General features: G+C 41.2%; 1 protein-coding gene across 1 annotated transcript in view; it reads left to right on the top strand.

Annotated features, from left to right (window-relative positions):
• The window catches only part of LOC145402697 (uncharacterized), a 139,405-nt gene that overhangs the window by 64,125 nt on the left and 48,310 nt on the right, over nt 1-26,970 (top strand). The window contains exons 4-7 of the mRNA XM_080274669.1: nt 18,907-19,029; nt 19,131-19,351; nt 25,247-25,375; nt 26,434-26,592. Of these exons, the coding sequence (XP_080130795.1) occupies nt 18,907-19,029; nt 19,131-19,351; nt 25,247-25,375; nt 26,434-26,592 (632 nt within the window). The remainder of the gene's footprint in view (nt 1-18,906; nt 19,030-19,130; nt 19,352-25,246; nt 25,376-26,433; nt 26,593-26,970) is intronic.

Genomic DNA, 26,970 nt, shown 5'->3' with positions numbered 1-26,970 from the left:
ACTTTTTCATGTCCGCGTTCATGAACTGGTTGTCTTCGAAGTGCTCAGCACAAAAACACAACGTCGAAACAGAGACTCGGATGTTCTCCCCAGGAGATCTGCCCATCTCCTTGACCTCTAAGTTAACAACACTCAGTAACCATAGTTGTCTATAGATAAAACACCGAGAAATTACACAGCATGAACAACATAAAAAGAGCCTGATACCCTAGAACAATGCTTAGTAACCACTTGTAGTGTCTAGATAAATCACTGTGAATTAAATACCAAAGCAACAATCAGAGAATAAATAACCAGATCAACATTTCTGATAATTTCATCGGCGTGAACTTAGAGTAGATAAGATATGATTGTCAATATATCACTCACCTTTCCTTGTCCTTTGGGAATCGAAAAAAAGATAATCCGGGCCTTTTTTGCCTAGAACTTCTGCAGTTAAAAGCAGCACAGAACTGACTGCCCTGCATCATGTTTACATTCTCCAGCTCTGTTTCCACGCCTTCTGGTTGGGGTGCCACTGTCACCCAGAATTACACGGGGATGGTGCGACTGTCCCCTCTTATCTTTCTCTATACTCTTTGGTAGTACCAGTAGTAGTAGTAGTAGTAGTAGTCGTAGTAGTAGTAGTAGCAGTAGTAGTAGTAGTAGTAGTAGTAATTGTAGTAGTAGTACAAGCCGGTAGGCGCCAATGGCAAGCTCTAGTAGACCAAGCTTTTTCAGTGATCTGAAGTGAGTTTGTCAGGACACTAAAATATCATAATACAGTATAATACATAATACCTAGTAACGTACATATGTAATCTAGAGGTTAGCTCGAAGTCATGGCTAGGACTGGAAAAAGTGACATTCACACATTCTCTCAATAGGAATGCCACAGACAGCACAATGTGACGCCTGATAGGAAAGTCCCCAGGATCAAGAAAATTCTACTCAACCGTGAGGTACACGTGACACAACCTTTCCTATCCGAGAGAGAAGGAAAAAGCAGGCAGAATGAGCCAGGAGAGAGAGCGAGAAGGGGGTCTAGACTCTAGAGAGAATCACGGTGGGGAAAGGGGCAGGCTCGCGAAGTTAGCAAGCATAAAACACACTCACCTCAATATGCTCTTGTGAGACATAGTATATTTTGAGATATCCCCTTGAAGAAATAAACTACAAACAAACCCCAATAGTAATCATTATCTTTCTCCTGTCATCGACTACAAGTAAACTAAGATTATCTCCTACAAATCAACTCACTGTTAACTGCAGCTCAGCTACGACTTCACTATAATCAACTACAAGTTTCATAAGTTTCACTAGGAAGAGTCACTCCTGTATGGCGGAACTGAAGGACAACATCCCACCCAAGAATCATGGTTCTGGCTTAACAATCTTCAGAGCCCTAGCATTTTGAACAAGCAAGGTCGTAACTTCAGCTCTTTTCATATTTTCTCCACATGATGAACTTTAACCCTTGACCTGGTGAATATAGAACATCCATATATGAAGCACACTTGTAGTACTCATTTATGTCTATAAGCATTCAAAGTTTCATTCAAGTCCATCCACCCCCTGTGGAATTAGGGAGCCTGCAATTCATGGAATGGCCTACCTTAGGTACTGCACAACTTCTAGGTGGCGCTGCCAGCAACTGTGAGTTTCGACATTAAATGTCATTTTGTCTGGAGGTACTCCAGTGCAATATCCACCCAAGAATCATGGCCCTGGCTTAATAACCTTTGGAGCCTTAGCATTTCGCATGTGCATAGTCGTGATTTTAGCCATTTTTGCCTTTTTCACATATGATGACGTTTGACCCCTGACATGGCCAATGTAGCATATAGGTGTACAGTAGAAAGTTGTAGTACTTTTCGATGTCTATAAGTATGCAAAGTTTCACTCCGTTCCATCGAGCTGCTGGGGAACTAGGAGGGCATTTTTGAAAACCGATATTGGTTGCTAGGGTCACCGAGGCCAATTTTCACAGGGTTGCCACTCGTAAACTGGAGGAGAGAAAGGAAAATGGATGGCACGCTTCCGATTGGGAATGATATAAATATTACGCTGAAAGGAATCAGCTTTTTACGCCCACTAGTACTGTTTCCACAATTCAAAACGTGAAAAGTATAAAAAAAAAAAAAAAAAAAAAAACGTTTTTTCAGCCGCTGCTAGGCAATGAGTGGATGCCTAACAACCAAAACCTTGCAGACACAACTAAGTCATAAGCTGGTCATTATGTTCAAGTTTGGTCGGAATCAGTTAATTCTGAAGGGTAGAAGTACCTACCACTGTTAAACGAGAAATAAGGGCAGCATGAACTGGCTAGAACAACAACCAAAATAAAGAAGCCAAGCAAGAAAATGCAACTAACAATAAGGGCAGCATAAGCCGGCCAGTTATTATTATTATTATTATTATTATTATTATTATTATTGTGTATTATCATCATCATTCATTCATTCATCCATCATCTAATCCTTTGTTGCCCCATGAGGAACATAGGACCTTGGGGCTAAGCAAATTGGTTCAGACATTTAAGGTAAGAGTGCCCAGCCTAACTCATCCCTGAGTGGCATAACATAAGCAAATAACCCCAGCCTCCCCTTGGATATACACCTGCACAGACTCAATCAGATCGGAGTGCCTTAATTAGAGGCTTCACCAAACCTTGTTTCAGAGGTCTGCCACCAGGTGGTCTAGCGTCGAAAGACCGCAAATAAATATTTTTGTCGGGTTTTAAAGATCTGTGAAACTGTACCTAATACAAAGATAATAATGTTGCTATTTTTAGGAATCTTTTTTCCAATTCAATCAAGTGCATATATATACTTGTAATGAAAGAATAACAAGGCTTTTCAGAGAACCTTAGCTGGAGGACTAAAATAGTGCGTTGCCTGTTTACATATATTTGAATAAATCTTGTGCAATTAGTAAATGGAGATATCCCGCAGGATTTCCTGGGAGAGTGTGTAAGAAACGGAATCTAAAAGTGAATGTAGGGAAGAGTAAAGTTACGGTCTTTGAGAGAAGTGAAGTCAGTGAATGTACTGTACACTCAGGTTGGATGAGAAGGAAATGGAAAATGTGAGTACGTTTAAGTACTTGGGGAGTGTGATGAATAAGGATGGAAGGTTAGAGGGTGAAGTGCTTGGCAGGGTACAACAAGAAAGAAAGGTTGCTGGTTTCTTGAAAGCAATGATAAGAAACAAGGAAGTGAGCATGGAAGTGAAAAAGCTATTACATGACAGTATTGTGATACCAACTCTAACAACTGGAAGTGAAGCGTGGACCTTGTTGGAAGGATAGAAGTCAAGAGTGAAAGCAGTGAAAATGAGTTATTTGAGAGGAGCATGTGGAGTCACATGGAGAGACAGACTGACAAATGAGGATGTGAAAAAACGTTGTGGTGTGAATGTTCTTACATAGCCTATGGTTTCATCATCCTTTGTGTAATTTTAACGCACAGTATGCTGCATGTTTGATCACGAGCGTGTTCTGCCTCAGTCCCCCCCTTCTACCGTTATAGTAGAGTAAGTCGACATTTCTGTTATTCAGTGCGGGATTGTCATCTTTTTGTCCCCATGGCTTCATTTGCGCGTCCTTATTACAAGTTGTATCAAGCTCTCCTGGCCCCTATATAATGAGCTCAGTCTCTGCATCATTGCCACTTAGATCTGCTCCTCATTTTGTTCACATCTCTGTCCTCCCCTGTACAGATATTATTATTGTGAGTGCTCAAGAAATCTCCAACCATCTAGCAGCTGTGTGTGATTTGAGTATAAGTGTTGTTGCATTTTTTTCTTGTACTGTGTAGCATAAGTTTAATTTGTAGGCCTAGTGAAGTTTTTGTAATTCGTGTGGGGTTCTTTGTCAGTCATTTTTGATAATATTTTGTATCTGTAATTATTTATCTGGCATTCACTGAGTATTATCTGGTATCTCATTTTATCAGGGCTGACTTAGATAAATTTACTCTTGCTAATTTCGTGTTAATAGAGGCTATTGCAGTTAACCATATATTTAACCTGTTTTTGCCATTACATTATCCTTATGAGTCCTGAATGTTTTGTTGTTAGTTTGAGCATTAAACTTTAACTTGTAATTTTACCTAACTCTTTTGTTTTGAACCTGGAACTTTACGGGACAGTGGTGATTTTTAGCATTCTCACTTAAAGTGTACGTTATCTTTCTCTGTTCCGTAACATAAATTTGGCGACCTCATATCAGGATATTCAGGATATTATCATAAGGATATTGTTTGATATTTTGTGACTGTGATATATTCATGATGGCTACTATTTCTACACTTGATGAAGCCAGGGATTTTTTGTCAACTGTGCAAACAGTGTGTGATATAGAAAACAGAACAAAGAATGAACTTAAGCTTGTTGCTCAACAATTGGGAATTGCAGTTCACTCTCATCATTCTAAAGATCAAATTGTTGGCATGATTAATAAAAGCTTGTTTAATGTAACTCCTCCAAATGAGCAAACGCAGATTGAATTAGCTAAGTTACAGCTAGCCCTGCAGGAGGCTAAGGCTAAGGAGGCTGAATTTCAGGCAAAAGCTAAGGAGGCTGAGGCACAAGTTGAAATTGCTAGGATTCAGGCAGACCATGAGTACCGCATGAAACAAGGTGGAACTGGATCATCTAGCTCTGATGATTTTGATGTGGCTAAAAATGTTAAATTTGTCCCTCCTTTTAATGAATCTGATTTAACAAAGTATTTTCAGTTGTTTGAGAGGGTAGCTACAGGTTTTAATTGGCCTAAGGAGTATTGGCCAGTACTCCTTCAAACTGTTCTCACCGGTAAAGCTCAAGTGACTTATGCATCTTTGCCTCAGGATCAGTCTGATAATTATGATGTAGTTAAGAGCTTGATTCTTAAGGCCTATGAGCTTGTTCCTGAAGCCTATAGAGTAAAATTTAGGACAACTTACAAGCAAGATAAGCAATCCCATGTTGAGTATGCAAAAATCAAAGAAGATTTGTTAGAGCAGTGGTTAAATTCTAAGAATGTGGATTCTGATTTTGACAAATTTAAGCAGATGATTTTGCTGGAGGACTTCAAAAGGTGTATTTATAAAGATGTAAGCCTATATCTTGATGAGAAAAGAATAGATAATTTGTCTGATGCTGCAGTTTTAGCTGATGAGTATGTTCTCACTCACAAGAGATATTCTAGAGAAAAAGGGAAAGCTGAGAGTAAGTACGTTGCCTCTACTCAGAGTACAGGTAACAGGAAAGAGAATAAAGATGATGTTTCTCAGGAAGTAAATACCAGCTTCACCTCTAGATTTCAGAAAAGTAAATGTACTTATTGTAGTAAGCTTGGTCATACTACGGAGAGATGTTTCAGGAGACAGCGTGATGTGAACAAAAGGAGTCTTTAAATATTCAGTCAATTGGTCTAGTGTCCACTCTTGAGAGTTCCCAGAATTCTTTAACTGAGTTAACTGAACCTGCTTTGAGGGGTAACTTAAATTCTCATGATGGAGCTCCTCTTTTGAGCAGTAACGTGGGTGACACTCTCAAGAGTTCATGTGCTAATTTCCTGTCTGATGGTTTTGTCAGTCCTCTGGACAGTAATGACAGGAAATCAGTTAAAATATATCGTGATACAGGTGCTTGCCAATCCCTTATGCTGACCAGTGTTCTAGGCTCTAATTTTAATTCCTCTGATGAAACTGTAATCTTACAAGGTGTAGGGAATAATTACTTCTCTGTTCCTCTGTGCAAAGTGAATTTAGAGTCTGGTTTTGTTAATGGTTCTGTTATGGTTGGGTTGGTTGAGACACTCCCAATGTCAGGTGTAACTTTCTTACTTGGAAATGATATTGGTGGAAGTCAAGTGTGTCCAGCTCCTCAGTTGTCTAGTGAGCCAGTGGCTGCGTCCCAGGATTGTGATGTCCCTGATGTGTTCCCTGCATGTGCTGTCACTAGGGCTAAGTCTAAAGTTATTGGTGATTTAGAGGATAATGATGATGATGTTATCCTAGCTGACACTTTTCTTGCTAATTTGGACCACTCACCAGATGAGGCAGTACCCCGTAGTGTTGATAATTTGTCTCGTCAAGAGTTGGTTGAGTTGCAGGTTGCTGACCCTGAGTTGAAAGGTCTAGCTAACTCTGCTTACAGTGAAGAAGAGTCAGCCGGTGCTTCTACTTGTTATTATGTAAAGTCAGGAGTATTTATGAGGAAGTGGAGACCCCCAACAGCATCAGCCGACTGTGAATGGGAGGTTGTACATCAAGTTGTCATCCCTCGTGTTTGTAGGCAGGATATCATTCGAGTGGCTCATGATACCAGTTTGGCAGGACACCTTGGAGTGAGGAAGACTGTGGCACGCATTTTGAAACACTTCTACTGGCCAGGTATCTTCAGGGATGTTTCCTGGTATTGTAAGTCTTGTCACACCTGTCAAGTTGTGGGGAAGTGTAATCAGACCGAAAAGGTTGCACCTCTAGTTCCCATTCCTCCTTTTGAGGCGCCTTTCACCCGTGTGTTGGTGGATATTGTGGGCCCTCTTCCTAAGACTTCTTCAGGATTTTCTTATGTGTTGACCATGATTGATATGGCTACTCGTTATCCTGAAGCCATTCCACTTAGAAATATTTCAGCAAAGAACGTGGTTAAGGAAATGCTAGGGTTCTTCACAAAGTTTGGTCTGCCCAAGGAGGTACAGTCAGACCGGGGAAGTAATTTCATGTCAAACGTTTTCAAACAGTCTCTGAAAGAGTTGGGCATCACCCAGATCACGTCTTCAGCTTACCATCCCCAGACCCAAGGAGCGTTGGAGAGATATCATCAAACACTCAAATCGATGCTCAAGAAATACTGTTTGGAACATCAGAAAGACTGGGATAAAGGTCTTCCATTCGTTGTGTTTGCTGCAAGAGAATCTCCAAATGAATCACTGGGCTGCTCACCTTTTGAACTACTGTTTGGCCATGAAGTAAGAGGACCCCTTAAGTTACTCAAGGAATGCTGGCTGTCGGAGGAAGATGACGTCAACCTGTTGGAGTATGTGATGAATTTCAAAGAACGGCTGTCCACTGCTTTACAGCTGGCGAGAGAGAATTTAGGAGCTGCTCAGGAGAAGATGAAGACTTGGTATGATAAGAAGTCCAGGTTACGCCACTTTCAGCCAGATCAGGTTTTGATTCTGCTACCAGTTCATGGGCAACCTCTTCAAGCCAAGTTTAGTGGCCCTTATTTCGTGGAGAAGAAACTCAGTGATGTCAGCTATGTCATCGCCACACCAGATCGTAGAAAGAGCAAGCAACTATGTCACATCAACATGCTAAAGTTATATCACAGGCGGGACGAAAATAATCCAGTCTGCACTGTAGCTGTTCCACCCGAGTCTGCAAGTGAAGCTCTCCCATGCAGTATGAGCCTGAGTGATAGTTTGGGGAAGAATCCTGATATCATGAATGATCTCCAGACTAAGCTTTCTCATCTACCACCCAAGGAAAGGCAGGAGTTTTTGGCATTACTGCAGGAGTACCCGCAAGTGTTCCGTGCTACTCCAGGAAGAACCACTGTGTTGATGCATGATGTCGATGTTGAAGACGCAAAGCCAATTAAATTGCCTCCTTACCGTGTGAACCCAGTGAAAGTTCCTCTCATCCAGAAGGAGCTTGGCTACCTGTTGGACCACAAGATGATTGAGCCCTGTCAGAGCGAGTGGAGTTCTCCTGTCACTCTAGTCCCTAAGCCAGGTGGGTCACAGAGGTTTTGCATCGACTACAGACGTGTTAATCAGATAACCAAAACAGACACTTACCCTCTCCCTCGTGTGGAAGATTGCATAGACAAGATCGGAAAGGCTAGGTACATAAGTAAGTTTGATTTGTTAAAGGGATACTGGCAAGTACCTATGACTGAACGTGCTAGGGAGATCTCATGTTTTGTAACACTAGGAAAGGCTTTTGCATGTTCTGTAATGCCGTATGGTATGAAGAATGCACCAGCCACATTTCAGAAGCTCATGAATGTTGTAACAGAGGGTTTGGCAGGGTGTGTTGTTTATATTGATGATGTATTAATCTTCAGTGACAACTGGAAAGATCACCTATGCCATGTCAGTAAATTTCTTGACCGTTTAGTTCATGCTAATCTTGTAGCTAATTTATCAAAGTGTGAGTTTGGTCAAGCTAAAGTTCAGTACCTTGGGTATGTAATTGGTGATGGACATGTTGCACCACCAGGAGCTAAGGTTCAGGTTATAAGTGATCTTCCCAGACCTAAAAGTAGGAAAGAGCTACAAAGATTTGATGAATTGTAGGTTATTACAGGAGATTTGTTCTTAACTTTTCTATTCTTGTATCACCACTTACAGACCTACTGAAAAAGGGAGTTAAATTTGTCTGGACCAATAACTGTGAATCCTCTTTCAACAAACTTAAAGCTATTCTATTAAGTCAGCCAGAGCTCGCTACTCCAAATTTTGCTAAGCCTTTTAAGATGGCTGTTGATGCAAGTGATACAGGAGCTGGGGCTGTTTTGCTGCAAGAGGATGATCAGGGTATTGAACATCCTGTATCTTATTACAGTAAGAAGTTCACTCCACCTCAAAAGAACTACTCAACTATTGAGAAAGAGCTTTTGGCCTTGATTTTGGGTTTACAGCATTTTTCATTTTATTTGTGTTCTGGTTTTGACCCCATAGTCATTTATACCGATCATAACCCACTGAAATTCCTTAGTAAGTTTAAAGATAAAAATCAGAGATTGACAAGATGGAGTCTACTTCTTCAGGAGTATTCATTAGACATACAACATGTCAAGGGGAAAGAAAATGTTATTGCAGATTGCTTATCTAGACTTTAGACAGATTGTTTTAGAGTAATAAGAAATTTCCTTTGTAAATTTCTTTTTCTTTGTGGGGAGGTGTTACATAGCCTATGATTTCATCATCCTTTGTGTAATTTTAACGCACAGTATGCTGCATGTTTGATCACGAGCGTGTTCTGCCTCAGTCCCCCCCTTCTACCGTTATAGTAGAGTAAGTCGACATTTCTGTTATTCAGTGCGGGATTGTCATCTTTTTGTCCCCATGGCTTCATTTGCGCGTCCTTATTACAAGTTGTATCAAGCTCTCCTGGCCCCTATATAATGAGCTCAGTCTCTGCATCATTGCCACTTAGATCTGCTCCTCATTTTGTTCACATCTCTGTCCTCCCCTGTACAGATATTATTATTGTGAGTGCTCAAGAAATCTCCAACCATCTAGCAGCTGTGTGTGATTTGAGTATAAGTGTTGTTGCATTTTTTTCTTGTACTGTATAGCATAAGTTTAATTTGTAGGCCTAGTGAAGTTTTTGTAGTTCGTGTGGGGTTCTTTGTCAGTCATTTTTGATAATATTTTGTATCTGTAATTATTTATCTGGCATTCACTGAGTATTATCTGGTATCTCATTTTATCAGGGCTGACTTAGATAAATTTACTCTTGCTAATTTCGTGTTAATAGAGGCTATTGCAGTTAACCATATATTTAACCTGTTTTTGCCATTACATTATCCTTATGAGTCCTGAATGTTTTGTTGTTAGTTTGAGCATTAAACTTTAACTTGTAATTTTACCTAACTCTTTTGTTTTGAACCTGGAACTTTACGGGACAGTGGTGATTTTTAGCATTCTCACTTAAAGTGTACGTTATCTTTCTCTGTTCCGTAACAATGTGGATGTGATAGGAAGCGTTAGGAGAATCACGTTGATGTGGTTTGGCCACGTGGAGAGGATGGAGAGTGAGAGACTGACGAGGAGAGTGTATGTGAGTGAGATGGAGGAGGGAAGAGAGAGGGGGAGGCCAAGGATGAAATGGAGGGATGGAGTGGAGAGGTATATGAGAGAAGGGATGTGTGAGCTGGGAGCAGGGAGACATGGAGCCAATTTGTTTGTGGCCACCCCTTACGGGATGAAGGCTTCTGGCAATAGATAGAGACAGATAGACAGACTTCTGATGTGTGTGTGTTTTAGCATGCTACCCGTGGATTGCGCAATTACCCTTTTTTATCCCATCCCGTGGTCCGAAAAAACGAAGGAATAAAAGGTTTTACTTTTTGTTTATCATAAACTTGAAGATAAACATCCAGATCATCATATGGTGAAAAAAAAAAAAAAAAATCTCTCTCTGTCATTGCGTAGGGCCATGCGTAAGTTTACGTACTGAAGTGAAAATTGAAAAAAAAAAAAAAATCTCTCCCTCTCCGACTTTGCGTAGCGCCATGCGTAAGTCTACGCACAGGAGTAGTGAAAAAAATGACAAGAAAAAAAAATGTTTTTGTTTATTGTAAACTTGAAGATAAGCGTCCAGGGCAGTGGGCATCATCTGGTGAAAAGGAAAAAAAAAAAAAACTCTCCCTCTCCGTCTTTGCGTAGCACCATGCGTAACTTTGCGTACGGGTTGAGTTGTTTACGGTGATGCTCGGCCAGCACAACCTGAGCTGAGACCTGCAACACGACGCTACCCAGCCTGAGCTCTGTCTCGTAATCCACTGGTTAAAGACGTAAGCTGTTCCACCGAAAATTATGTACTTAACGAATGCTTAATTTGTGAATCGGCCATATCAAACAAAGCAAAACGGCAGCACGGTACAACACTAACCACAGCCGAGTGCGGGGAGGAGATGGGTGCAGTACACTTATTAAACTGTGCAATGGAGTCAGGGAAACATATTTTAAAAGAATGGACCATTCCAGAATTTCGGGAGTTTCTCAAAGAAAGATGTGTACCATATTCGGGGTACAACAAGGAAAAGCTCAAACAGATGATGAAAAGGGGAAGACACCCGAGAGCAGCACGTCAGGCAGTACAGCATATCGAAAGGTGATGTCAAGTATGCTGGTTCATACATATTTCTTTTGTGGATACTAACGAATGACAAATATTTTAATCACTCCAATCATGCTTTATGGATGATTTTAGTAAAATTGCCTAGGTTTTGTCTCTGTTATGCTTACAGAGATGAGTAAACTGACGAAAGCCGAGTTTACAAAATGGCACATATTTTATTATATTTAATCAAAAGGCTCCCATATTGTAATTCCTTTGTAGCATATCATGCCAACTGAGTAATTTGATGAGTAAAGTATCTTTTGAGGTGTTTTAGTTTGCGTCAAAATAAAAAGATATTAAGCACTGGCTACCTTTTCACTGCCTACTCTGCATCAGAGCTGGGCGACGGAATCGAAGCTAGTGGCAGATTTCTGAAACAGGATTGGGTGAGTTGCCTAATTATCAGTAAACCACCAGGCGGCATAATTTGGATATATGGATACCATCCAGTGTAGTAAATGGTTTCCTGGGTTACAGGAAACCATTTGCCTTGTCACTCAGTGTATTACTACTATTACTACTACGGTACTGCTTCTTACTACTACTGTTACTACTTGTACTACCACTACCTCTTTTTCTTTTATCATTTTTCTATCTGTCTATCTATTGCCAGACGCCTTAATCCCGTACGGGGTGGTCACAAAGAAATCGCCTCCACGTCGCCCTGTCCCCCGCCATTTCACTGCCCTGCTCCCAACTCACACTCCCCTCTCTCATATACCTCTCCACTCCATCCCTCCACCTCACTCTCAGCCTTCCCCTCCCTCTCCCCCTCTCCACCTCACTCACATACACTCTCCTCGTCAGTCTCTCACTCTCCATCCAATCCACATGGCCAAACCACCTCAATGTGTTCCTCCTAACACTTCCTATCACATCCACATCCACACCACAACACTCCTTTATATCCTCATGTGTCAGCCTGTCTCTCCATGGTACTCCACAGGCTTCTCTTAAATAACTCATTTCCACTGCTCTCACTCTTGACTTCTATCCCTCCAACAAGGTCCAAGCTTCACTTCCATACGTTAGACTTGATATCACAATACTGCCATGTAGTAACTTTTTCACTTCCATGCCCACTTTCCTATTTCTTATCACTGCCTTCAAGGAACCAGCAACCTTTCTTCCCTGCTGTACCCTTTCAAGCACTTCACCCTCCAAACTTCCATCCTTACTCATCACATTCCCTAAGTACTTAAACGTACTCACATGTTCCATTTCCTCACCATCCAACCTCACTGTACATTCACTGACTTCACCTCTCTCAAAGGCCATCACTTTACTCTTCCCTACATTCACTTTTAGATTCCGTTTCTTACACACTCTCCCAGACTCATCCACCAAGCCTTGCAGCTCCCCTTCATCTTCAGTTAACAACACAATATCTCATCTGCAGACAACAGTACAGGGAGTTTCCAAACACTGCCCTCTCTCACTAGGGCCACTCCAACATCCAGTGCCGTACCTTGTATCTCTTTAATATTACCCCATCTATGTGCAGATTGAACAACCATGGAGACATGACACATCCCTGTTTCAACCCAACCTTCAAAGAGAAAAATTCACTCAGTTCGCTATCCACACACACTGCAGCCTTAGCACCATCATACATACTCTTCACAGCATTCAACAACTTCCCATCTACTCCATATATTCTTAATACTTTCCACAATCCTTGTCTATCCACCCTGTCATATGCTTTCTCCAAATCCATGAAGGCCGCATACAACTTCTTTCCCTTCCCTACAAATTATCCACTACAGATCTAAGAATGAATATCTGATCTACACAACCTCTTCCCTTTCTAAAGCCTCCCTGTTCTTCTCCAACTAATGTCTCTGTTATTTCCCTAACTCTGTCAATAAGTATCCTACCATACACTTTTCCTATTACACTAAGAAGACAAATGCCTCTGTGATTACCACACACTTCTTTTTCCCCTTTTTCTTTGTACAAGGAAATAATTATACCTGACTTCCAATCCTCCAGGACTCTACCTTCCTCCCAGGCCAATCTGCACATCTTCCACATCCATTCTACTACTATCTCTTCCCCATGCTCCAGCAATTCACCACACACTCCATCAATTCCTGGGGATTTCCCCAATTTGACTTTCTTCATTGCTTCCACAACTTCTATCTTACTGATTTCTTCCTGTCTTCTCACCTCCCTCCTTCTCCCAGCCATTCCCCATCAACTTATACTCGCATTATTTTCAGTCGATGTTCAACAATTCCTTAAAGTGTTCTCTCCATCTGCTCACTTTTTCTCTCTTCTCCACTAATAATCTACCATTTTTATCTTTCACTCCCCTGCTAACTTCACTGCCACCCTGTCTTACTCTCTTCACCTCTTTCCAGAACATTTTCTTACAGTCCCTCCACTTTACACTCAAACTCCTTCCAAATTCCTCATCCACGGTATTCTTACTCTCTCTTACTAATCCTTTCACCTCTCTCTTCCTCTCTACATATAACTCTCTTTTCCACCTCTCAACTTCTTATACACCTCTATATCTCATCCATTCATTGTATGCTTTCTTCTTTTGTGCCACAGCCTGTCTCACCTCTTCATTCCACCGTGCTGTTCCTTGAGCCCCCTTCCGTCTTCTCCTCACCTCACACACCACATCACATGCTGCACATATTTCTTCTGTGAATATTTTGCACACACCTTCCACGTCCCCCATCTGCTCCAAGTCATATTTACCCAATCATTCCTCCACTTCTGTCGTATATTCTGCCTTTTTCTCATCCTCTTGTAACCTTTCTACTCTCCTTACAACTACTCTTTCCTCCTGTCCTTCCCTTTTTCTATTTCTTCATCTTACTTGGATCTTGATTCTGGCCACCACCAAGTAGTGGTCAGAAAGTGCACTCCCCTAACCCCTATAAGCTCTTGCATCCATTACACATCCTCGCATCCTTTCATCCACACACACATAATCAATCATTGCCTTTCTTTCATTCAGTTCACCACCCACCCTTCTCATCGCTCGCCATGTATACCTGTGGATCATTTTGTGCCTGAAGAGGGAATTGGCTATCACCAACCCCCTCCCGGCACAAACTCATCTATCTCAGCAGGCACACCCCACTCACCAAGTATTCTATCCACCTGCACATTCCCTACTTTACCAACCATATCACAAATCAAAAACACTCTCTCATTCTTTCCAAACTTTTCCATGCACACTTCCACATTTGTCCAGAACTCTTCTCTCACTCTGCTTGCACGATCTTGCACTGGCGCATACACGCACACATTGTCCCACATTTGTATTCCAACTTTCAATCTTATCCACACAATCCTTGAGCCAACTGATCCATACTCTCTTATGTTCTTCCATCTTTTACTCACAACAATACACACTCCTTCTTTTGCCCTCTCATTCTCACCTACTCCTGCACATATACCCCATCCATACTCCCATTCTCTCACTCTCTCTCCTCTCCATTTAGTTTCAGTTACTCCACATACATACACTTTCGCACCCTCAAGCATCTAGACAATCTCTCTCTCTCTTTCGCTTCATCATTCGCACCCCTTACATTCCGCATCACGATCCGTACCATGTCCTTTGTCCGGTCCTTGGTCGTCATCTTTTAGTCAGTCCCTGTCCGAGGCTTCTTGTTCGTCACTTTAGTTAGCTGTTTTCCTGGGAGGGGCACTAACCCTCTGCCAACTCTTTCAGTCGCCTCATACGACAAACAAGGATACTGGGACAGTATTCTTGAATACCCCGCTACCCCCAGGGGTAGGTTTTTTTTTTCAAGAATTATTATTATTATGATTATGATTATTATTATTATTATTATTATTATTACTATTATTGTTATAATTATTATTATTACTGCTGCTGCTGCTGCTGCTGGTACTACTACTACTACTACTACTATTGCTACTACTACTATTACTACTACTATTAATACATACTGTACCTTGTATGTGCTATGTGCAGAGCCTATATAGCACAAGCACCCTCACGTAACCCCGACGAATCCATAATACCAAGGAGGGGGAGAAACGGAGACAAGAACCAATAAAATTAAATATGAAAGCATATCTATAAAACGACAAACGATAGAAGCCGGCATTTTTTACCTCTTGGAAGTGTTGGAACCCTTAACTTACCGTAGTTCAGCTTGTGAATTTAAGATTACGGGTGCATAGCTTATTTTTCATGGCCATATTACATGATTGAATAAAAATAAAACAGTATTACCCAGTCACAACGAAACACCTCGAAGAGCCCACTTCGCCATACCTACCAACACCCAATCATTTTCCTTCTTACAAGGAACAGACATATCCATATACCACTATGCAAACATAAATCATCATACTCTATCTTGTACTGAATCAGAAATACAAACACCCATTAACAAGCACTCATATCCATTCGACCACAACACAAACTCCATCATTCCAGGAGAAGCAGGTAACATTACCAAGAAAAAAAGAATTCTACAAGAACAGGGTCTGATGGCATCAGCAACCAACACCAGAAATACTTTGAACTATACAGCATCAAGACCTACAAACATCAGCAACTACTCATACGCACGTTGTTGTTTTTCCAACATCTCGAAGGATGGAACCATCATCACCATACTTAAATCAGATAAGTTTCCAACACACCCATCTTCATACACACCCACTTATTAGCCTGCACAGCAGTCAAGATAGCCAAACGTTTAATACTTAATACTCTCACGTTTCATGTCTCCTTTTCTTCCACACAACTCGGCTTTAGAGCACTACATTTGACAAGATCTTACTGGTCAACCTTTCAGAATATACATACATCTGACAGTGTCATTCTTGCACAGCTTGCACAACAAACATATCATGCAAAATTACAGTAAACATTACTAAAATTTTCGATGGCATTCCCCGATTCAAACTAATCACAAAAATCGACTATACAAACATTGAAAATACCAAACGCTGGCTTGGCAACTGCGTCTATTGGAGACAAGCACATGTTATGCTCCAGGGCAAATCGTCACGAACTTTCCACACAGAGCTCCATAAAGCTCCGCACTTTCACCCACACTTTGTAGCTTATACAATCATGAACTCCTACATCCCAGCTGCCAAAAACATTCCCTCATATGTCATTGACATTACCATAAACACCTCACATCACAGAGATAGCCTACAAACTGGAAGAAGTCTACTTCATTGTACTTCAGGCTTGATTTGAGAACAATTGGCTGACAATCGTATCAGCCAAATCCACTACCACACACATCACCAACAGCAAGAATGCGCACAAGTATTCCCTTCATCACACTTAACAATGTACTGTACCGGTGCCACACACACACCCTCCACGAAGATACTTGGGGTATCTTATGACACTGGTCTCAGCTTCAAGGACCACATACATGACAAGCAAATACACAGTGCACCCCAAGACTCGGTGCATTCAGAGCACTTACAGGGACAGAGTTTGGGTAAGAAAAAAAAAAAAACACTTTTCCTATTCTGCAAGCAGTATATCTGATCAGTGATTGGCTTCTCGTCCTCGGCATATGCCTCTATTAACACGCACTGAAGAACCTTCCAGACAATGCAGAACAACGTGCTACACACCATCACTGATTTCACCCAAACCATTTTCACAGCTCACTTGCATTTTGAAAATAAACTCCTTCCTGTCAGAGAAAATACTGATATTAGAGGAACAAAATTTTATGTGGCAGCTTGTGCCAACAAACAGCACCTCTGTCACTGCATGACAAAGTCACACAACACACCTAGACACAGAACTCACCACACACACTCTACCAGACCTTCTTCAACATCATCCCACCTTCAGTATTCCAACACTAACAATGAAGAATCACCTACTTACCCATTTCAAGTGCAGGGCAAAGGAACAGCTAACTACACCACAACCCCCCCCCACTACATTTATCCATCATAGCTTAAAGAGTTCACGTAGCTAGGATTTGATCAGGACATTAACCAGTATTTCTCAGTTACCATGTTTGATACAGGGTGGGTGGAATTACAGATGACACTTGTCTCTCTAGTAGGACAGATACATACAACATAACACACATACTGAAGCACTGCACAGCAAATACTACATTAAGATGGAAACATAGTTAACGATGTAAGAATCCTATGGGGAGATCTCACTGAGGCAGTTATTTACATGCAGTCGACGGGTCTGCTCGCCTGATAGACCGGAATAAGCAACAGCGTGCTCGAAAAACTTCCAGTCATCTCTCGGGGATATATACTAGCTATAGAAGACCATCGCTCCAACTAGTGTGTTGTAACTTCTAGATCACCAGGCGTTCTGATTTCGAAAACTAAAACATGGATTATCTCGCAGCTGAACCCCAAAAACAGTCTCCAACCGATTATCCATTTGTTCTCACTGTATGGGCCGCAGTTGTGGACCAATTTTGACGACTGAGATACCGTATCCAACTGTCGGGTTGAGTTTGTCTTAATAGTCGACACGTTCAGGTCAGTCCTAATGTCACAGCGATTAAAACAAGTTTAGTCCAATCAGGTGGGAATCTTCCTGTGACGTCATAAATGTGTCCCTGCTAGCCAGCTAGTCACCAACCATCACTTCCTTACCGTCACCTCCTTCCCTGTTCCTCCGTCTTTGCCTGCCTACCTATTTTATTTTTATTTTTTTATATTATCAATTTTTTGAGCGAGAGAGAGAGAGAGAGAGAGAGAGAGAGAGAGAGAGAGAGGAATCTTATTTTTCTCTCTACATATATTAACGTGTATAGTCAGGGAGGTAGGCGGGAAGCCAGTTCGGGGGTAGATAGGCAGGAAAGCTGGCAAGGTGGTAGGCATGGAGTTAAGTATCCAAGGAGATTGGTAGGCAGGTGGAGGGAGGTAGGTAGGTAGGTAAACAGGGAGACAGACAGAGAGATAGGCAGGTAGGAAGGCAGGTAGGTAGGTAGATAGATGCATAGGAAGGGAGGAAGGGAGGTAGGCAGAGAGTTACGGTATGCAGGAAGGGAAGCAGGGGGGGAATTCAGGAGGTACAATACGTGGGCATGGGAATAAAAAGACGAAAAGTTGAAGGTATTCCAATATATGATAAAGGATTAATTTGCACCTTTTTACTTCATGTTCAAAGCGCACACAATGTAAGAGTGTGGCATCAAAACTTCGGATCAGTGCATAACAAAGAACCCGTTGCATATAACAGGGATCATACTAGGCTTCGTCTTTAGGATCATTGCATAGCAACACACAAGAAGTATTTCAGACTTGTTCCATTAACTACCTTACATATATTCTTCCATCATGTTTTCTCCTCTTATCCTTCCCTGTATTGTACATATTTATGCTAAAAGAAATGAAACAATGAGAACACCGGTATGAACGAGAGAAAATCAGGCATGAACGTGCATTTTATAGAAACTGATTCATTTGACTGACAATTACAAGCGCAGATGCTGCATTCATAATAAGATCTGAGTTCGGCACCAGTGTCTTTGACAGGCGTCAATTAACAGGTCTGTAGAGTGAGTAATATATATTTTTCCAATATACCTGGAACAGTTTCGAAAGTGTTCTTCCAGAAATACTGAGGCGTTACATGGACTATACAGTAGATACGAGTGAATAATATCTAAGTCTGAATATCTATCTAATTATATATACTTATAGTAATAACCTACAGTAATATATATATATATATATATATATATATATATATATATATATATATATATATATATACTATATTTACACCCCTGACTGGGACTCGACCCATTAAAGTATTGCACAACTCAAGGAAAGCTGTCACATTCTCGATGGGCTGCGTCTGCCATTGCCATAATTTACTGCACATGTATACTGTGCTTTATTCAGTTTCTGGGGCGATTTTTTTGTTGACTCAGACAGTTTGCTTATTCTGTAATTCAGTAATGTTCTTTACAATGAGGGTTTCCTGGACTGCACTACAGTTATGAAATAAGTGATGTCCTAGAAATCTTTATCTTTCGTTTACTGTTTATTAGTCTTGACGCAACATTATGGTGATTAATTTTCATGTATTCAGTTTCATATGTTTATGGTTCCAGTTCCCAGATGTATCAGAGCTGGCAGCGCCGTTGGGTGTTGGTTTGTTTGAGGTGGCAGGAAACGGCCAAGATGCTAATGTGACGCAAGGACAGGTCTCCCGGATGGTTAGACAGGTTCACCAGGTAGGTCATTCTCACGTTACTGCCAAGGCAAGAAGTTACTAACATGTTTATGTCCAGGCGGCCAGGTCAGTGAACTATTGTTTGCCCTGTTATGTCCCAAGCTGCGGCAGGTGTCACGGTCCATGACGATGGTGATGGTAAGCAACGATCCAGACTTCCTCACTGCCTTTGCCACGTGGTCCTTCAAGAGCCGCCTCATGGTGTGGTCTACAAGGCTTCTTGTCCTCACCCGCATCCCACTCGACTGCTTCCATCTCATCCGCAACATACTTGCCATGACAAACTCCATGCTACTTCACATTACTGACAGTTCACCATTAAGGTTAGATAATAAAAGTAGTGTTGTCTTCTTGTTTTCAATTTTTGAGACATTATTTGCACTCTCCCTCACTCCTCCCATCACGGTTGAGACATGTTTTTTTTGTAATGCAGGTTCGCACATTGTGCTATGTTTTACCATGATATAGCATAATTTAAACTTCAAATGCACCAGGATATACAAATCAGATAATTGCAATAGATCTGATCGCCAGATTAAAAAATTACCTGCCACGTGCCAGCTATTTTTATCCCTATGGGTTGTCTCCATGCCAGCCATTTTTTGACCTTTTTTTGGCTAAAATGATAGGATTTGGTGTGAAAATAACGAATTTCACTAGATCACCGAAGCTCGGAAATGGGTTTTATTGAGTCCTGCATACTCATATACAGGTATTCCCGCTCTCTCATGCTTTCCACGTAGGTGAGAGAAAGCCGTTTTCTATGTAAGGTGGACTCAGGTATTTATACTGGGAAGGTATACCAATGTTCAATACACTTTTCTGATTACTTATTACTTCAACATCTGCCACCATTTGCATGTCTTTCTTACTGTGAATGCATTGTCTTACACTTACTTGAAGATTGGTACAAACTCACTTCACTATGTACAGTCCTGGCACTTACAAGAAGGTATTTACAACTTTACATCACTATGTATGGTACTTACACTTACAAGAAAATATTTACAACTTAATTTCACTATGTATAGTCCTTACACTTACGTGAAAATAATTACAACATGCCTTCACTATGTTCAGCACTGGGTGAGGCACATAGGCAGAGTGAGGCAGAGTGAGCGTGAGGGGGGGAGCGAGTTGGTGTTTGGCCTGAACACGTGAGGCATGATAGAGGAACAGTTAACATACATGCCTGCCAATTTTTACCTGCAAATCTTGAAAAATGCAGTCACAGTGAATGTTTTAATTTTAACCTGCCGTGTCCCAGCAGATTTTTCACCAATGACCCCCCCAGTCCCGGCAGATTTAAGAAAAGTTTCTTTTTGGGCTAAAACCTCCGCTTTTTGTGAAAAACATCAAAAATTCAGAGAAAAAGTGCTCAGTTGAGTTTAGAAATACGCTAGAAGTAAGAGTACCTTTACCTTGTTACTGTGTTCTCTCAGGTCAGGCTCGAGAGAAAACGTTTTCTATGAGAGGAGTAGCTATTTCAAACCATTCATAACTGGTTAGTTATTTATTCATATGGTACGAATTTTTATGTAGTACAAGAGTATATTGGTTTTCAGACAATAATATAGGCAATATAAGCGTTGTTCACTCGCCAAAAACATCATCATATGGCACCTTTTATGATGTTACCGCCTCATCATTTCTGCTTGCTTCTTCCTCTGGGTTATTTCTTCCTTTGTCCTCCATCTCAGGAATCACTTTCGCTTTGAATTTCATCATTGGAGAGACCGTGGTGCGACATGTTTTTACTGGCCAGGTCACTGCTAACAGGTGAGTTGCCGAGAAAATGTCGTGCAGGGGGGACGGGGAGTCAGGTGGGGCCAGGCATTATCCCCACCTGGCGTTGGGTAGAGGAAGGTCTCCCACATAGGCCTACCAAAAATCACCTGTGAAACTCGAAAAATGTGCAAATGATAGACCTTGCAATTGCATAATGTATGGATACGTCATCAGGTGGTACCGTGACAAAATGTGGTGACGTAACCATATGCTGTCGGGACGTAGCGGGTTAAGCCATTTTAAAATGGCACTGGGACTGACCACAGATTTTTGTCAGACCATTTTAAAATGGCACTGGCACATGGTGGGTTAAGGATATGAATGGACAGAACAGATGTTCCTTTTAACTTACTAAATGATTACTGTTTTATTATAGTACAATGTTCATGTAATCTTCATTTTTTTTCATATGTAATGTAAATGTAATATAATCAGATAAACAGGCTTAGAGAAAGAAACTGAAAGCGTATAAAGGTGCAGTAATTGCACAAGTACTGTTAGTTAAACTACATACATAAGGTTAGGACAGCAAAACAGAAACTGAGGTGGATGGCTTTGATAATCATAAACAACCAATTTGAACCGAAAATTCCTTTGACTTATCAGTGGAAAATGGATTAACTTAGTGTGAATGAAATTGATGTTTGAGAGCTGTTCTGAGTATTTTATCCCTCGGTTATGGCTTAGATTTTTAGTCCCTGTATCGTACTTGTAGGACAAAACACTGAAATGGTAAACATGAATGAAGTTAAAACAATATGACTAAAAATAGAGCTAGATTTCTTGTCTAAGAACTCTGATAGTGAATAAGGTGATGTTTTTATTTTTGCTTTTTGATAACAGAGCTCCTGAGAACAGTCTCCTTAGAGTTACTGATTATGAGCGTCTGAGCGCAGCAAGAGAAACGAGCAAGTGTAGCGAAGAGATGTTTACTCTACGCTCTGTTGAGAAATGAGTGGCCCGACACGACCCGGTCTGGCCTGACACGACACAACCAGCCCGCATTTGCTTTACAGGCTAATAACTTTTTTCCTATGTGAGATAGAGAAGAAATAATTTCAGCAGGAAGCAGATACATTCAATAAATTTTTGTTTTTGGCTATATAGTTACTCATGAGACCAAAGAAACTCTTTGGAATCCCAGCTTTCCAAGGGAATGTACCAAGGGGTTCAATTGACATACTCCATTACGAAATTGAATTAAAAATGATTTCCTGTTGCAACAGTATGTTTTCTTGCTTGATTTCAAACAGTTTAATATCGGATATTTGGCTCATAATTTTACATGAACATCTTTTCTATGTTTAAGATGTGAAATCAGATAGGGTAATCACCCCATTTGTGTGTTTTATCATTCAGTCAATAATCGAGCGTTTACTGATGCAGTTTGTTGACACGGCAAGTCGAGAGCAGAGAACTGACCATCATGCATGTGATAAATGCTACAATGCCTCTCTACATGGACATCCAGACAGAAAATGTGGGAGGGAGAAAACGTGAAAACGAAAATATTCTAGCTCAATTATTCTTCATTTATTATCAATTACCTCACCAAGAATGTTGAAAGTTTACACCAAGATGAAATTATGATGACAGGGGTATGTACAAACTCGCTCACTCGCTCGTCACGCGCCCACAAAGTGCGGTTTACTGGTTCAGTGTTTGGAATAACATGGGGCTGTACAAGACATAAGGTAACATGGTGGTGGGATGAGGGTGTAGAAATTGCAGTTCAGGAGAAAAGAAGGCTTTTCCGGGAACGGAATATGAGTGGTAATTGAGAGGAATGCTTTGCATCCAAGAGTAGTGCTAGAAATGAGGTTCAGAGGGCATTATCTGTCTCATATACTTTTACCAGATAACTTGAAGGCTGTTGAAAGGAAGAATGTGGTATTTAAGGTGACAAATCAGATGAAGAAACAAACCAGGAATATCATAAGCAAGCAGTGTATTAAGAATGATGAAGGAAAGGTGGATAGTGAGGATACTAAAAACGTCTGGAAAGAGTATTTTAACTGGATGGTGAGTGAAAAGTTTGACCAGAACAGGGAAGGATTGGAGTCGGCAGAGCCAGTGCTTGGCCCTTGGCCTTTGCTTGAGGTTGGTGCTGTGAGCAGGGCAGCATGCAGGATGCAGTTGTAGAAGTTGGCAGATGTGTCTGGGTTGACTGCTGAAATGCTGAAGGTCTCGGGAGATACAGGAGTGTGTTTAGTTACTGACTTGACAAATACGATTCTATATGAGTGTGTTGTCCTAGATGACTGGCTGAAGTGTGATTGTAAATGTGTCCACTGGGAACGGTACAGCCCTGGAAACAGGAAATTATAGAGGCATAAAGCTTTTGGACCAAATAATGAAGGTAATTGAGAGAGTCCTAGATATTATTTGGGAAAGAGTTGATACTGGTGAGATGCAGTTTGGGTTTATGTCAGGCAAAAGGACAACTGATGCCATAATCATTGTCCGACAGTTTCAGGAAAACTATAAAGGAATGAAAAAAGAACTATACTTTGATTTTGTTGATTTGGAGAATGTCTATCACAGTCCCAAGGGAAAGGATGAAGTGGCCAAAGAGAAAGCTTGGGATCTAAGATTGGCTGGTTAGAGCGATTAAAAAAAAAAAAAAAAAGTATGTGGATGCTCGCATCCAGATGAGAGTGAGTGGAGATTTGAGTGATGAATTTTCCGTGAATGCTGGCGTGTATCTGTGGTCAGTTAGTCCCTTTTCTACCTAACATATTGCCAATATGCAAGGAATCGAACCTGGGACTCACAAGTGTGCGCTAGGCAGCATGCCACTACACCACAACCAGGCTTGCCTAAAGTGCTTGGGACAGATTAAATGGAACTACTTGCCCGAGTGCCAGGGGATTGTCTCATTGTCTCGGGCTCACGGTTGGGAGTCGGAGGAACATTGGTTACAAAATTGTGACAATGTAAGGTGACTTTTACCTGGTCGTGGTGTAGTGGTATGCTGCTTGGCTCACACCTGAGAGCCCCGGGTTCGATTCTCGCCATATTGGCAACATAGTAGATGATTTTTCCTGTGTACAGTAAAGGTTTCTCCATTCTGGCTTGGTGTAAGTGCTTGGGATAGATTAAATACCACTACGTGCCCGAGTGCCATGGGGTTGCCTCATCCTCTCGGGCTCACAGCTGGGAGTCAGAGGGACATTGGTTGCAAGACTGTGACAATGCATAAAACTTTTATCTGGTTGTGGTGTAATGTATGCTGCCTGGCTCACACCGGAGAGTCCTGGGTTCTATTCCCGGCATATTGGCAATCTGTTAAGTGATTTTCCTGTGTACAATACTGGTGTCTCCCTTCATCTTCAGTCCTTTATTGTTTGTTAAGGTGCTAGAAGCTCTCTCACATGACTCCTTAAATGGATTCCCATGGGAGATGTTGTATGCTGATGACTTGGTTTTGACTGGAGGGAATGAAAGGGAGAAGGAGGAAAGATTTAGGAAGTGGAGATTTGGAAGGGGGCACAAGGGTTTGAGAGTAAAAGCAGAAAAAACAAAAGTGACGACATCTAGGGCTGGTAGCGGTACTGACATAGCAAAGGGAGAGTGGGACGTGCGGTTTGCCACAAAACTGTGGGAAGTAACTCCATCTTTTGCAGTACATAGGATAAGTGGGTCCATATGAAATAAATTATAGTGGTGTTAGAGGTAGACTGAGAGTTAATGCTGATTTCGTGTGTGGGTTGTGTCAAGTGGAGCATGTACAGACTGTCAGGTGCGATGGGATTGATCTTGCTGGTGACTCCTGAGTGTGTGGAAGGGTTTTGTGCTGGAGGTGGAACTGGAACTTGGTCTGTGGCTAGGGTAAACATTGGTTGGAGGAGGTTCAAGAAGCTGTTGCCTGTACTGATACTGAGAGGGCTCTCCCTCCTTGCTAAGAGACCTTTGTATGCCGCATGTGTTAGGAGCATAATGCTGTGAGGCCTGAGCAGGAATAAATGAGAATATAAGTAGGCTCGATTATACAGAAATAACAGTTTATAAATAGGTGTCTAGTGCGTCCTTCAGTGTCAGCCCTGGTTGGGTGGGGGGCTAGGCTTATGATTAAAAAGGTGAAAGGAAGGATGGGACTGGAGTGCATTGGTGTTATGATGAGAAAGGATAGATTGAAATGGCTGGGATATGTGAAGAGGATGGAAGAAGACATTTGGCTGCAGAAAGTAAGAAGTATGAACGCCTGGGGTAGGGTCCCGAGAGGCAGACTGAAAAAGACCTGGGACAAAGGCATAGAGTGTGACGTCAAGGATGATTGTCTGAACAGAGAGGCTGCCAGAGAGCAAGCAACGTGGAAAGCCGTCACTAGGTGACCAAGGCACACGCTTGGAAGCATGTTGGAGCCTTTAAAACGATACGATACGATGATTCGATGCTTTATAAAAACGAAACTGACCTCTCCGTTTCAGAGTGAACATGTACCTGGACTATCCATACAGCCCTCCTGGGACTCAACCACTGTCTGTTGCCTCTTGGTCGCCGAATAAAGGCATCAATAAAAATTCACCCATGCCATTTTATCCAGACAAATTTCTCAGGTAAGTTTCAGTTGTTTACATAGCTTTCGGAACACACCCATATGATCTTTGAAGCTAAATAAAATTTTCAGATTTTATGAGGGTTTATAAGTGCCTAACTAAAAAGTGGATTGATATAGCAAATACTTTCGTCACACAGCACATTTTTCCATTTCACTAAATCTGATGCTCCAAAATCACTGAGGGTCATGCGCAATGTCCAAGTCTGAATCGCTAAGAGACCCCTGCCAAATCACCTGGGTCATAGGGCATTCACCTCGCTTGAAATGATTTGGACTGTATTATCCAAACTTCTTGTCACCACATTTCCAAGGGTATTTTATGGCTGTTAATGTTATTTCATTATTATAAACAGTGATATTATCTAAACGCCTTTAACTTTTACGTAGCCCAGATTGTCGTTCTATCGCAGCATCATTCACTTACCTGAGTGACAGATTAAACTATGCTACAGCTTTATATCCTTTTCATAGCACTTCTTCATGACTGTCATCATTTTATAATGCTAATATATTGCTGCATCTTAGGATACAAGATGGAGAGATGACAGTTGTAGACCAAGTTAGAGTAAAGTATATAGATATACAGGTATATTTAAAGCTCCTTTTCTACTCTGAAGTCAGTCATGAGGATAGTCCAATATCTGCATGATCAAGGGATGAATTTGTATTGATGAACAGCTTTTACTGAAGCTGAATTTTTCCAAAAGGGAAAGAGAATTTTTTGAATTATCCAATATATATTTTGTGATTCCCTAGCCAATTAAAGATATGGATAAGGTTTACATCACACTTGTTGCTCTCCACCACATGAGGATATTTAAGCATTACAGATCATCTAGCATGCAGGGGAAGACTGAGACTTTGTAGAAATTGATTACGTGCATCACTGATCTTCGTGCAATCAGTATGCATAAAGCCACCAATTCTACTTGTATATGGTGCAAAAACTACAGTTCCTAATTTTGTCAGGGCATTCATAAGATTTGTTTCTGAATCTGGGCTGCAGTTTTTGTATTCTCTCTCTCTCTCTCTCTCTCTCTCTCTCTCTCTCTTCAGGCTGTCCCAGAGGCCTCGCTTGGTGGTGTCGCGAGTTGTAATTGCTACCGAGAAGACTGCTGTGATAGATGACCCTGACCATCCTGGGGAAAAGAAGATTGTCGGTTTCAATGCTGAGAATGAGCTCATCGAAACCATCGCTAAAGCCATGAATTTTACGTAATATGAATGATGTTTTCATTATTACCACCTGTAATTATATAAATCATGAAGATGATTCTTATTGGATAACTAACTGATACATAAATAATAACGCTTTATTGAAGGTAAATTTTTTAATACGTTATTTTTTTTTAAAATAATGTCAGTATCTCTGTCATGTGATTTTATTCATCATGTAAAAGACGCCTCTTAGTGAATGAGATAAAAATCATATGACATTAACCCCTTCAGTATCGGGTCAAGTAGGGCTAATTCTGGGCTCATGCACTTCTCATGGGACAGAAGAGGATTGGATGAATAAGTATCCTGTGGTATCTACGGCGATTTTCTTAAGTTTAGGATTATTTGAAGTATAAAATGGAGTGGGATGATACT

This window comes from Coenobita brevimanus, chromosome 58, assembly GCF_032717465.1.
Source record: "Coenobita brevimanus isolate Jiangsu-jjx chromosome 58, ASM3271746v2, whole genome shotgun sequence".
Taxonomy (NCBI): domain Eukaryota; kingdom Metazoa; phylum Arthropoda; class Malacostraca; order Decapoda; family Coenobitidae; genus Coenobita; species Coenobita brevimanus.
Note: the sequence above shows the minus strand (reverse complement) of the source record. Positions and strands in the feature narration are given on the sequence as shown.